General features: G+C 34.8%; 2 protein-coding genes across 2 annotated transcripts in view; one reads left to right on the plus strand and one right to left on the minus strand.

Annotated features, from left to right (window-relative positions):
• Window positions 1–14,205, plus strand: part of LOC122029192 (myosin-17-like) — a 26,965-nt gene continuing 12,760 nt past the window's right edge. The window contains exons 1-19 of the mRNA XM_042588133.1: window positions 1–225; window positions 988–1,116; window positions 2,965–3,108; window positions 3,203–3,348; window positions 3,422–3,578; window positions 3,673–3,731; window positions 3,950–4,109; window positions 4,222–4,371; window positions 4,519–4,655; window positions 4,735–4,881; window positions 4,979–5,080; window positions 5,179–5,236; window positions 5,311–5,412; window positions 6,575–6,612; window positions 6,800–6,926; window positions 7,011–7,181; window positions 12,743–12,874; window positions 12,973–13,082; window positions 13,197–13,257. Coding sequence (XP_042444067.1) covers window positions 223–225; window positions 988–1,116; window positions 2,965–3,108; window positions 3,203–3,348; window positions 3,422–3,578; window positions 3,673–3,731; window positions 3,950–4,109; window positions 4,222–4,371; window positions 4,519–4,655; window positions 4,735–4,881; window positions 4,979–5,080; window positions 5,179–5,236; window positions 5,311–5,412; window positions 6,575–6,612; window positions 6,800–6,926; window positions 7,011–7,181; window positions 12,743–12,874; window positions 12,973–13,082; window positions 13,197–13,257 — 2,133 coding nt within the window. The 5' untranslated portion in view covers window positions 1–222. The remainder of the gene's footprint in view (window positions 226–987; window positions 1,117–2,964; window positions 3,109–3,202; window positions 3,349–3,421; window positions 3,579–3,672; window positions 3,732–3,949; window positions 4,110–4,221; window positions 4,372–4,518; window positions 4,656–4,734; window positions 4,882–4,978; window positions 5,081–5,178; window positions 5,237–5,310; window positions 5,413–6,574; window positions 6,613–6,799; window positions 6,927–7,010; window positions 7,182–12,742; window positions 12,875–12,972; window positions 13,083–13,196; window positions 13,258–14,205) is intronic.
• Window positions 9,225–14,205, minus strand: part of LOC122029179 (glycylpeptide N-tetradecanoyltransferase 1-like) — a 25,113-nt gene continuing 20,132 nt past the window's right edge. The window contains exon 2 of the mRNA XM_042588127.1: window positions 9,225–9,326. The gene's annotated coding sequence lies outside the window, so the exon portion shown is untranslated. The remainder of the gene's footprint in view (window positions 9,327–14,205) is intronic.

Consider the following 14,205-nt stretch of genomic DNA (forward strand, 5'->3'; position numbering starts at 1 on the left):
AGTCATGAAGAAGGAGGGGTATTTAAGTAATTCCGGTGACATCTGCGAGTTACGGCGGCGCTCGCTAGCCAGTTTGCTTCTCCGAGAACCTCGGGTCGCCCTTGTTGCCGTCCCACCTCGGTCGCCTCCTCAGGCCCTAGTCACCGCAGAAAGAAGGCGAAGGAGGAGGGGAGGATAAGGAGAATATTGAAAGAATTAGGGCTGATACCGGGCGGATGATTCATGGTACTGAATCGCTGACCTTCTTTCGCTTTTCTCTCGGAAAGTCGAGGTGACCGGTTGGGCATCTTTATTTATTTTTTATCGATTGATTGTTGAATAAGTGGACTGGTAAGTTCTGGATTACATCGTCGAGCTTTTATGTTCCCTTCCCTTTGTTTCTTTGCTCCTTGTGGCTAAGAACTTGTACTTGTTGTCTTAAGAGAGCGCACATGCAGAGTATTTTTGCATCTTTAGAAGGCAAGCAAGGAAGTTTGAGAGAACTGATGTTTTTTATTGGATTGCTAAAGCTCATTTTTTTTTTTTAACTCATGGTACTGAATCGCCTACCAATTTTCCATTTTTCTATGTCCCGTATGCTTTTCCCCTGGAAGTTGGGGAGGAAGCGTGTGTACTGAATCGCCTACCAATTTTCCATTTTTCTATGTCCCGTATGCTTTTCCCCTGGAAGTTGGGGAGGAAGTGTGTGTGTGAACCTTTGAGTCTAATAAGCACAATACTTCATTTCAATTCTGTCCAAGTATTTAAGTTGTGTGAATGTCACCGTCTCCCAAGTGGCAATTACCTGGTTAGTGTGGTGTTTGTACTTGTTTCTTGAGATATCCATATGAAATCTATTGCCTTGGATGGGTGTGACGTAATGTTCTTGGAAGAAAACACCCATCTGTTGGTTTCAATTAAATGCCTTTATGAAGTAACTCCTTGCTTGAAGTAGAGCTTTCTTGTGTTTGTTATCTTTAACAGTTGATTTTTGACCTACTTTTGCAGGCAAGTCCAGACAACATTAGTGTAGGTTCTCATGTGTGGATTGAAGATCCAGTTGTGGCTTGGGTTGATGGAGAGGTTTTTAAGATCAGAGGTCATCAGGTCCATGTGCGCACAACTAATGGGAAAATGGTATGTTGGGCAAACAATTGACCAAGCTTCACTATGATTATCCATTTGTTTAATTTTTTATCTTATTATTATTATTTGTTTATTTATTTATTTTTGCTTCCTAAAGCTTAAAGGGAAATGGAGGTGGCAACATACTTGTAACTGATAACTTTAAGTATCCAAGTTCATTTTATAAAGGGGTGTAGGGGTTGATAGAGATGTTTTCATATGATACAAGTAGAATGGTTGAAATGCAGGAGGACGTCAAGTTTTCTTTGTGATTTGTAAGGTACCTCAAAAGTTTAGGGAAGCTTTACAAAATGACGATTAGAGTTGGTATGTTGTATGAAGTTGAATGTTGGGATATAAATTAAGCACATGAGCGTAATATGAGAATTGTTGAAATGGGGATGTTAAGGTGGATATGCGACCATACAAAGATGGAGAGGATAAGAGATAAGAACATTAGAGAGAAAGTTGGAGTTGTGCCTATTGAGAGAAAACTCTGAGAGATGCGTTTAGGATGATATGGACATGTACTTATTACACCAATAAATATCCCAATTAGGTGATGTGAGACCAAAACAAATATGCACATTAATCGAGGAAGATAGACCAAAGAAGACTTGGTTCATAATGATAAAACAGATAAAATTTCATTTAAATATAATATAAATGATGATATAATAGTAGATTGAGCCCAATGAAATACAATGATCCATATAGCATCTCCACTCAATGGGATGAAGGCTTGGTTGTTGTTGTATTATTTTTACTTCCTAAAATATTTTATCATTGCATCTGACAATTTATTGTTTGTTGCTCAATGGTAAGCCACAAGTTTTTATTGCCACTTCATATTCTCTCTAGAGAAATGTGTAGGTTGGTCATATGGTAAAGCGGTGGGCTATCTATTCCATGTCGTACTATGTCCATTTTTCATCTTGATACTAGGGTGTTGACAAGAGTTTCAAGAGAAAATATGGAATTAATATTTTTCCACATCTAGTTCAAAAAGAGGATAGTCAAAGAGAGAGTTAATGACTACTTTATTTTTGCTTTTGCAATCAATAGAGATATCGGTGACGAGGTAGTATGGTGTGTAGCATAGGAAAGATAGATTAGGACTCAAACTTCTCTTCATTTTTTATTTCATAAAATTATTCATAATATGTTTTTCTTATTTTTTTGGGAAAGATCTTGTGTATAAATGTTAACAATATAAATATATAAATTGGTTTCTTTCCTCGGGACCCCGTATGGCGGGAGCTTCGTGCATAGGCTGCCCTTTTTAAATTGGTTTCTTTCCTAAGAGATCAAACTTTTGGGATAAGTGGTTAGCCTATAAACATGGGTATTAGAGTGGGACTTGAAAGTTTGAATCCTACCTGTGTCAAAACCACATATATCTAAATCATTGATGCACTAGGAGGGCTGTGCGAAGGTACTTGGATAGTGCATATAGAGCTTGTAGAGCTTGTGAATTTAATCGGATCAAGTTATTGACGTTGCAATTGTGGAGCTTGGTGGACTTGATGGCATGGGGCTTGGATCGAGGTGTGATTTTGGAGCTCGTGGAATTCATTCTATTTGATGGCGAGGACTTTGATCGAGGTCCATCGTAGATTGAGGTTGTTCTTCAATGGTGTGAGAGTATGCAAAAAGGTTTATTTTTTTCCTAAACTTTGAACATGCTAAACTTGTACTTTAATTTTCACATGTGATTTGTTGTTTTTAATTAGGTTATGCCAAAATTCTCCAATTAATTGGCAATTTGCATGGGTGTTATTTTTTATATCTAGGGTAGAAATGGAAGTTGGTTGTTAGTTTTGGTTCTAATGATGTATTCTACTTAACATATGCACCAAGGTCGTAGCAAATCTCTTGAAGGTATTCCCTAAAGATATAGAAGCTCCACCTGGAGGAGTAGATGACATGACAAAATTATCATATTTGCATGAACCTGGGGTTTTGCAAAACCTAGCCACACGATATGAGCTTAATGAAATCTATGTAAGCCACTTCTTAATACATGGTAAACGCTTCCAAACAAAGTAATGGAATATTAGAGAATTCTTTATGACTCCAGATTCTCTGAAATTTACAGACATACACTGGTAATATCCTGATTGCAGTGAACCCATTCCAAAGACTACCACATCTATATGACACCCATATGATGGAACAATACAAAGGAGCAACATTCAGGGAGCTGAGCCCCCATGCTTTTGCAGTTGCTGATGTTGCTTACAGGTTATTTTAGTTCTACTTCTAAGGTATGATTAATTTCCTCTTTTCTGACTTGTTCTTTATGATAAGGAAACAGGGCAATGATTAATGAAGGAAAAAATAACTCCATCTTGGTCAGTGGTGAAAGTGGTGCTGGCAAAACTGAAACAACAAAGTTGCTTATGAGATATCTGGCATATTTAGGTGGACGATCAGGGATTGAAGGACGGACCGTTGAACAACAAGTTTTGGAGGTAATACAATTAAAAGAATTAAGTCACTGTCTCTCTCTAGAGAGAACAAATGACATATTCAAACTGAATTGTCTTCTTCAATTTTATTTATTAGTCAAATCCAGTTCTCGAGGCTTTTGGGAATGCAAAAACTGTTCGGAACAACAACTCTAGGTAAGATTTGTATATTTTCTCTGTATTTACTTAATCCAATGTGAGACTATGCTTTCAAAAAATACCTAGCATCTATTGCAGCACCATATTGTGATTACCTATATTCTGAAAATATTATCTTTTTTCTGGAAGTAATTTCTTCTTTGTAGTTTAGAGTTTTATTTCATATCTGCCTAGCTAATTGAGTTTCACTATTCCTATGTGACATTACAATTAAGTCGCTTTGGTAAGTTTGTTGAGATTCAATTTGACAAAAATCGGAGAATATCTGGTGCTGCTATTAGAACCTACTTGCTTGAAAGATCTCGTGTTTGCCAAATTAATGATCCTGAGAGAAACTACCACTGCTTTTACCTACTATGTGCTGCTCCTCATGAGGTACTTTTATTCTGTAATATGTTATGCTATTAGAACCTTGTCTTTTTTGGTCAGGCCCTCTTTTCTGTTGAAGCTAATTTTTATACGTATGGAATGTTACTATTTTTGATAGGATATCAAAAAGTATAAACTGGGAAGCCCAAACTCATTTCACTATCTAAATCAGTCCAAATGCATTAAATTGGACGGTGTTGATGATGCTGAAGAATATATCGCAATTAGAAGAGCTATGGATATAGTTGGAATAAGTGAGCAAGAACAGGTATACAAAGTTTGTTGATTTTGAGGAATTCTAGTTACATTTACATTTTTTTATCATGGAAAAGGTTTTTTTTAATTATTTTTTTTACGAATAGGCATTTCTCAAGGTATTGTGTGTCTTATAGAGGAATTTTGGTGATTGTTTTAGGAGGCTATCTTCAGGGTTGTTGCTGCTATACTTCATCTTGGTAATGTCAATTTTGCAAAGGGACAAGATATAGATTCATCTGTCATCAAGGATGAGAAGTCAAGATTCCATCTGAACATGACAGCTCAACTCCTGATGTATGCCAAACTTATTTCCATGTTTGCTAGTATTGTTTAACTAAGATGCGTAGATTCTGCTATAATATGCTTATGGCAGGTGTGATGCCCAGGGTTTAGAAAATGCTTTGATCGAACGTGTCATGGTGACACCTGAAGAAATTATTACCAGAACTCTTGTTCCTGCTTCTGCAATTGTTAGCAGAGACGGGCTTGCAAAAACCATTTATTCCCGTTTATTTGATTGGTAATGATAACTTCTGTCATCTACTGATATACTCTACTGTAATTTCTTTTACTGAGCGGAGATATGATTTAAGTTTGAATTGATATGCGGCCTACAGGTTGGTAGAAAAAATCAATGTATCAATTGGACAGGATCCAGATTCAAAACATTTGATTGGGATACTTGATATTTATGGTTTTGAGAGTTTCAAATGTAATAGGTAAACCGTGAGCATTCTAACAGAAACACAGTTTTTAAATATTTGAAGTACTAACAATGAAGCTGATATTGCTTATGGATGCACTTTGCTTGTGACAGTTTTGAACAGTTCTGCATCAATTTTGCAAATGAAAAGCTGCAACAACATTTCAATCAGGTTTGCTTGAAACTTCATGATACGTTGGAGATCCGAGTCAAGTGTGATTTTTTTTTCTATGATGATTTGAACAGCATGTTTTCAAGATGGAGCAAGAGGAGTATGCCATGGAGGAAATTGACTGGAGCTACATTGAATTTGTTGATAACCAAGATGTTCTTGACTTAATTGAGAAGGTATATATGGAAAGCTAATATGGTTAACGTTGTAGCTGGTCATTGGAGGCTTCTGTTCTGACTTGAGCCTATTTCCTCATTTCTAAGGAAGCTTGAGGATGAGATCACTTCAGGCCTAAAAGTTTTACCCAAATAAAGCCACAATGTATCACCATTAGCCATCCATTAATTTTAATTGTCACAGAAATATCACAAACGCATTACCAGAAGATATGAACAAAGACAAACTTAGATTCCAAAACTAATGTATTTTGGCTAAGACAAAAAGTTATTTGCATTAACATGAATATTGTATATATTAAACCTTGAACATATCTTATAAATACTGTCAAAGGTACTGTATTATAAATGTTTAAAACCTGCTGAAGTTAACATCAGGCTTTTACTTTTTGTTCAATCTTGGCCAATAGTTGATTCCAGGACTTATATCTTGGCTAGGTATTCTAGCCTTGATAAAGTGATAATGGCCTGGATGTAACTGATACTTCAATCGACATCCCAAATTGGCATATGGTCATTTTTTTTAAACTATAATAAAACATTATTTCGTTACTGCTTTTATGGTAACATCATCAATATTACATTTTAGTGCTAACTATTCAGGATTAACTACATAGATTTTAATCCACCATTGAACTCTATCTGAGACTATCACTAAAAATAACTTATCTTTTAAATCACTTTTAATTACATTGAATAGAAACTTTCTTTGATCTTTCTTATATCTTATAATTTCACCCATCTTTTGTGAAATTTCATAACTCATCGACTTAATGCTTCTATAAATAGAACAACATTATATCTCATCGCTATTCTCATAACTAGAAACTTTTCTTCCACTTCTTAAGCAACTTATTATTTCTGGAAATTTTATCGAATAATATAGTTAGACAAATTGTACCTTGACTTCTAAACTCTTCTAAACTTAAATATGAATAGCATTCATACCTAATTTTCACCTATTTTACTTTTGTTTGAAGTTTCTTTAATTTCATTCACTAGCATTATGAATAGTCTGTAATTCTTGAACTTTCTAGAATAATTAAACTTTTGCTCAGAAATTCTTAATTGCATATTAGTGAATAATTAAACTTTCAACTCTCTGTGGATTTGCTTTCTCTCATTCCTAATGCCACTGGTAATAATTTTTATTTTTTTTCAGAAACCTGGTGGTATCATCGCCCTTCTTGATGAAGCTTGGTATACATCTGGACTCTGACAATTCTTTTTGGTGCTTCACCTTTGCTGATTAGTTACTTCTTCAAAAGAAAGGAACTAAGAATAGTGTGATAGTTCACTTGTTTTTTTTTTGTTTATCATATGTTACTTTAGTTATTGTGAATTTGTGACTGATCTAGCTTTTTCTTTTTAATGGTATATGAGATAGCATGTTTCCCAAGTCTACACATGAGACGTTTGCTCAGAAATTGTATCATACATTTAAAAGCAACCAGAGATTTGCCAAACCAAAGCTTTCTCGTACAGATTTTACAATCTGCCATTATGCAGGCGAGGTAACTGTAATCTTATCCTGTACTTGCATGTCAATGTACATGGTATGATGGTAATTGAGTGTTATCTACGTTTCTTGTTGATAGGTAACATATCAAGCTAATCATTTCTTAGACAAAAACAAAGATTATGTGGTATCAGAACATCAGGATTTACTCAATGCTTCTACATGTCCCTTTGTGTCGGGTTTATTCCCTCCACTTCCTGAAGATTCATCGAGGTCATCCAAGTTCTCTTCTATGGGATCACAGTTTAAAGTAATTTTTTTCTCTTAATATAATATTATGTTGATTTCTGAAGTAGTTGAGCTACTGACTTTTCCTTACAGTTCTACATCTGTCTTATGTGGGTTTTAATAGCTTCTTTATTTACGTTATGTTTTTTAGCTTCTGTAGAAGGGTTTCTTTGATCTTAAACATTCTTGAACAAAATCTCCATAAGTAGCTCCTTTGCTCAATAGCATCTATGTTAGGTTTAAGTTTTTTCTGATTTGATTTGCATTTATCTTTGCTTTCAGAGTTGATACTGTATGCCACTAAATTTCTTTCGCATTTCCATATGCTTCTTCCACAATTCCACTGCATTCAATAAACAATTTGATTTAATTCCCAATATTTGTTAAGATATTTGGTGAAGGAATAAAATGTTTTTTTTTAACTTTCTTTTCATTTTAAAAATACATTTGCACCACATATACCCTTGGTCCCCATTGATTTATATGGTTGGCTATATTAGATATCTAATTATAAATACCATATATTATAGGGGTTGGTGTGTAAAATTACAATAATGAATATACATACAAGTAGGGGGAACTACCTTGGAAAGGAAAACTCTAATAATTTACCAAGTCTCATCTCATGTATTACGACTTTCAGGTGGTGTTTGGTACACGGCTGTGGGAATGAAGAATTGGATTCATTCTCAAACCTTGTGTTTGGTTGATAGGAATGAGAATTAAGATTTTAGAATGAAATCCAAAAACTTGGGTATTGATTAAACTCACCTCCTCCCTTGGGTTTCACCATATCCAAAAACGTAGATATCATCCAAATTATTTTGAATGAAAATACCCTTAATATATTTATTCAATTTTTTTTAATATCACTTTCTGTCTCCTCATTCTCTCTCCTCATTCTCTCATCACACTTTCTCTCTCATCATACTTTTTCTCTCCTCATTCTCTTTCATCACACTTTCTCTACTCTTTTCTCTCTCATCATGTATTTTCTTTTATCACATACTCTCTCTTTCCTTATTTTCTCTCATCACACTTTCGCTGTCTTAATTCTCTCCCATCACACTTCCCCTCGCATCACACTTTCTCTCTTCTCATTCTCTCTCATCATACTTTCTCTCTCCTCAATCTCTCCCATCACACTCTCTTTTCTTATTTTCTCACATCACATTTTCTCTCCCATCATGCTTTCTCTCTCATCATACTTTCTCTCTCTTTAATCTCTCCCATCACGTACTCTCTCCTCATTTTCTCTCATCTCACTTTCCCGCTCTTCATTCTCTCTCATCACACTTTCTCTCTCCTTATTCTCTCTCATCACACTTTCTCGTTCCTCATTCTCTCCCATCACACTTTCTCTCTCCTCATTCTCTCTCATCACATTCTCTATCTTTTTCTTTCTCGTATTTTTCTCTCACATTTAATTTTTTTTCTCTTATTTTCCTTTAAAAGTAAAAAAGAAAATTTTGGTTCATTCAGATAGAAAATATTCAACTAACCAAACATTATTTTTAAGAGTGATATCCATGTTCATACCCATTTCCATTTCATAATACTATCATTCTCATTCTGATTCCTATGAAAGAACCAAACGTCACCTCAGTGTCAATCTTTTCATACGAGAGCATCTCTGGCGAGTGAAGCTTGTTAGTTTGTGATTTCCATCTCTGCTACATTGCAATGCCTCTAGCGAACCATCTATGTTCATTGCGCATGGTGAGCAATACTAATACCCTATGACTTTGAGTGCCAAATACATCTGCTACTCAAGCTAGTGCTTTTCCCAAATCATGGAATTCTTGCACTGTCGGTTGACAATGCTCATTGTGTGTCAGTGAAACGACCCATAACTCCCTTCCTAAGACATCCAACATATAGCATACCACATTTACTTTAGACCCAAAGAAAATTTTATCACATGCAAACTTCAATTCTCAACATATATCTTTCGAATGAAAATTTCTTAAGCTTCCAATGACAGAACATGAGAACATAAAACGAATAGTCTCCAACTCATATCCACCTAACAATCAAAAGACTACATTTATTAATATACTCTTAAGCCCCTCTTAAGCCCCAACAGTGTGCTATGCATTTCATCTCATCTCCTCAGTTACTCCACCCCCACGTCCTCTATCACCTCCTTGGTGTGCATCTCCTACACCTGTAGCATTTACATTGTGAGTTCATTGACCCGCAAATATATTCTCTACAAGTAGGTACATGATGAAAACAACAGAGCAATATTTAAAATTATGAATTATGAACATGAACTTTCTTTTATAATTTAACTTCAATCAAAATCAAGCATGTTATAATATCCACAATAAAAGAACTTCAACATCATTTAATAAGAGTACAAGTGGCATTTGATAACATACACAATAAGTGAAAACTCAATAAGCAAAACTTCAACATAATCTACCATCAGTAAGCCTAGTGCCCTTGTGGTAACTTTTATTAGAGTACAGTCATTCGGTCCATATTCATGACCTGTTGGGAGGTACCTCCTAGGGGAAACTATATATCCGTCTAGCCGAAGTCATCATACATTGCATTAACAATCATGTTTGGAAAGGTTCTCCCCGGAGCTCATCCCGAGGCACCAATCCCGTATTGTCACTGCTTATGCACCAAATTTTTCAGTTATTCATGTAGGAGATTCCTAACTTCAGTCTATCATAACATATAAGAGATAACATGCATAGATCATACCATTAAGTCATACAAGAAATAATCAAATAAACAACTTCTTTTTCATAATATAAAAGAAGAAACCTACATAATTCATACCATCTAGTCATAACAAGAAATAATTGAAAGAACAATTACTCACTTCATATCGTAAATCAGCATTCATTCCCCTCTCCCTAATCCATCACAAGCATTGAACTACAATGGGTTACACTAAGAACAATCCAGTAGTACAGAAGCAAATAAAAGAACTAAGCGCTTCGTAACCCACAATTTAGCTCACCCACACCGTATTCAGAATTTCAAATGCAATAAGAAAAGAAAACATCATCATTCGAACTCAAGCCTATCGAAAATCTGTCCAGAAATTTTCGGCAGAAATAATGGAGAATAAAACATCATTGATCAAGCTCAATCCATCACAAATCTATCCAGCATTTTCGGAAAAACATAGCCAGGGGAAAAAAACCCCATCATCCAAAGCCTAAAACCACCCACAAACTGTCTATAAATTCATAAGCAATAAGAAGCTTCAAAATCATCTCCGACCAACCCCTAAACTAGCAATAATCTGCCCCAAAACTCCTAGAAACATGGGAAGGAGCATAACGTCACCAGTCCATGCCTAGTTCACCAAAATCCTGCCCAAAGCTCAAACCAACAAGAAAAGCAGGGCAACATAGAAAGAAACAGTTGCAAACCCCTAAATCCAAAGCAGAAATCGAACAACTCACAAGGAGAGCCAAACATCAAAGAAAATCCACATTGTAACCTAGTCATAAACTTCAAACTCACTATAAATCCTGAATCCATCCCAATGGAGCAAGGCAATTACAAGAAGCAATGAAATCATCACAAAAATTAACACCCCGCAACACTACAACCCAGATCAGAATGAAAGAGAAATCCAAAAATCCCTAAGCACCGAAGCAAGGCCATGCCGAGTTTGTTTTTGCAAGCCATCACGAAAAACCACTCATCCCATAACTACTAGGAAAAATCTACTTGCCTTCCTTGCGATTTGAAGGATAAATCTCGGCTTCGGTACGATTCAAACCTTCAACCCAGCAACCCCGTCAGAAGCCCTAGTCCGCAAGTGCTTGTGCCACCAGTAGCACCCTTGTCCCAACAAGGTGGTGCCGGCGTGGAAGGGCGAAAAGGAGGGGCGGCGACGAAGAAACGTGAGAAGAGGAGTCGGGGTCGCAAGAAAATGAAAGGGAGCAATACCCCTTAGGTATTTATGCGAGTTCATTAATCCCAAACTTAGGCTTAATTAATCACAACCCTAGGTTTAAGTTAATTTCAAACCTTGATTAATGGATCAAATCCAACTCCTAAACTAAGTTTCAATCTCTCAAAATATTCCGACCAATTTTGATTTAAATCCATGAAATTATTCATAAATTTCCATTGGCTAAACTTCTTTTATAAAACACCTATTATTTTATATTAATTATTTTGTCGAATCTCACATTCTCCCCTACTAATAAAAATTTGGTTCCCAAATTTCCTACTTCATCTCTAACCCTAGGATCCACTCCGCAATACGAGTAGAAAAAGTCCACACTTCCGTATTCAAATTATAGAAGTTGGTGTATGCTTCAACTAGCACTAGAGAACAAAATCTCTAACTGTCACGGGGCAAGATTCCCTTATACCGCTACATGATGATTTACTTCTAAAATAGATGATCACTACTCTATTGGTTATGAACTCATTATACTTCCACTGCGCCACTTTGTGATTCCACCTTCACTTGTTGACGCACTAAACATTGCACTATGAAATTGCAATGTCTTTCTTCAAGCCAAATTGAATATTCCTCTCTCATATCACAACCACATCACATAACCGAGCTGCATGTCACAACTTATAAGAGATATAACATCCAATAATAAATGGACAACTGATCCCTAGTGTTTCGGCATAACCAACAATAATTATGAATCAATATTCCTCAACCATATTATATCCACAGTCTGCAATTATCCATGAGATTAAATCTATACAATGAAAGAAAATCTTGGCAGATGTCCTTTAAACCATACTAGGTTCCACCATTTATCGCTGGATCTATTCTGTTAGTCCTACAAAGTTTCACAAGCATGCACAAGAAAGAATCATTCTTGTGAGAAATTCCAAACAATCACATCCTTCTCATCCATCCTATTGAGTCGTTTACATGCTAAATATTCAAGCATCCTTCAGCAATCAATCGCTCGGCACTAACAAATAAAAATCAGAACTTCACATTAACAGAACTTAATCCAACAAGGGAACTAGGACCCTATATCTTGAAGAACATTTGTTCTATAAGGGTTCCAAAATTCAGATATGTACACAGACTTCTAAAACTTAAACGATTCAGAATCAACATTTAGTTCCTATAAATCTCAGTTGAAAAGGCATGCTGCAAATCCAGTGATATGGCACAGAATAGTGTGTCAGAATTCATTCTGTCAGTAAGGCAGTGGAGAGACTCGTTTAAGGTTCAGAAGTTGAGGATACTAGAGATCATCTAGGCTTACCAAAGCTAGCAGTGGTGAACTCCAACAGAATCCAAGGTCAGCAAGAGGAAATGTCACAACACATCTGGATTGAATCATCATCCTCTTCTTACCTCAACATTCCAGATTTTATTAGAGGGGATTTCTGAGTTAACTGCTGATAGAGGTACTTGTCCTTGTTATAAGTTGTTCAAATGCTTGGGTTAGTTTTGGTATTTTAATATCTATTGTGTATGATTATATAGATATGCATTGTTAACCTAAATATTTTATGATTAGCACATGCTGATTTAGTGATTTTTGATATGTGATGTATATAGACTGCCATCGTCAAAGATTTAACTAGTTTTCAACTTGTTTGTTCTATGGGTAAACTTAGTTACAACTTCAAGCTTTGATGGAAACTTTGAGCTCTATGCAACCACATTATATTAGGTGTGTGAAGCCAAATAATGTTCTCAAGCCTGCTATATTTGAGAACTTCAATGTCATCCAGCAATTGCGATGTGGAGTAAGATCCTAACTTATGCAACTTGTTTCTCAATACTATGATTTTTTGTTCTTGGCATCAGCTTTTGCAATTTTCTTTTATTTGCTTCATCATTATAGGGAGTTTTTGAAGCAATCAATATAAGCTGTGCTGGTTATCCTACTCGAAGAACATTTTATGAATTTCTCCACCGATTTGCCCTTCTTGCACCAGAATTTATGGAAGAAAAGTATGTTATTTGATTCATTCGGAAATATGTTTAGTGTGCTTAATACTATTTAATAATGGTTATTATGAAATACTTCATTTGATTTGACCGCTTTCATCTTAATTTTCTTGATAGTTATGATGACAAGATTGCCTGTCAAAAGATTTTGGACAAAATGAGATTGAAAGGTTACCAAGTAAGTTCAATTTTACACAATTGTATCATTTCTTTTCCTATACACACACAACATTATTTATTGGCATTGTGAAATTTAATAAATTATAAGATAAAATGTTCAATTAGAAAATATTAATAAACGAATAAATACTGATGTTATATCAATAAACAATATTTTTTAAAAGAAATATCTATTACCTTTAAATGGTTTGAAATAAAATGTTATAAAATATAAATAGTAATAGGCTAAAAAAGACTTTAAAATTAATAAATTTAATAAGCATTCAAAAACTATTACAAAAATATTAAATAGTATCTATTTATTTTTTCCTATTTTTGTTTCTAGCAACACAATTATCATTGCTACATAAATATTTTTTATATCACTGTATGAATAGATCTCTAAATTCTAAATACTATTATGATGGACAGCAATATGAGAATATATGACTTCGATGTCAGTGGTAAATAAAATAAGTTAACTTGTTAATCCTGTTACTTGGACGATAAAATTTGAGATGTGAAAAAAGAGAAAAGGATTCACTAAGGCCATGCAGGCAATTGGTAGTATATCTTGACATTTCAAGAAATATTCTAGTATCATGGAGAGAATTCATTTGAATATTCTAGGCAATTGGTATTATAATAAAGGCACTTGTATAAAATTCTTCAGTTTGCCTGGAGAGAATTCATGTGATTGGATTTGTGAATCAATAAGATTTCACATTAATCAATGTCAATAATTTTGTAATAGATACTTTTTAAATTTGTTGTTCTTATAAAATTTAGATGTTTAAATTTTTTGCTCCTAAATGGGAATCTGTTTTATTAACATCTTACAGTTGTTTACAAGTCTTGCATAGTAACTATTAGTCAACAGGAAGAAATGTTTATGAAAAAAGAGTGGATATTATTAGGATTATGAGTGCCTGTTTGAGAAGGAGATGATTTTCTATATTCTTCTGCA

This window comes from Zingiber officinale, chromosome 1A, assembly GCF_018446385.1.
Source record: "Zingiber officinale cultivar Zhangliang chromosome 1A, Zo_v1.1, whole genome shotgun sequence".
Taxonomy (NCBI): Eukaryota; Viridiplantae; Streptophyta; class Magnoliopsida; order Zingiberales; family Zingiberaceae; genus Zingiber; species Zingiber officinale.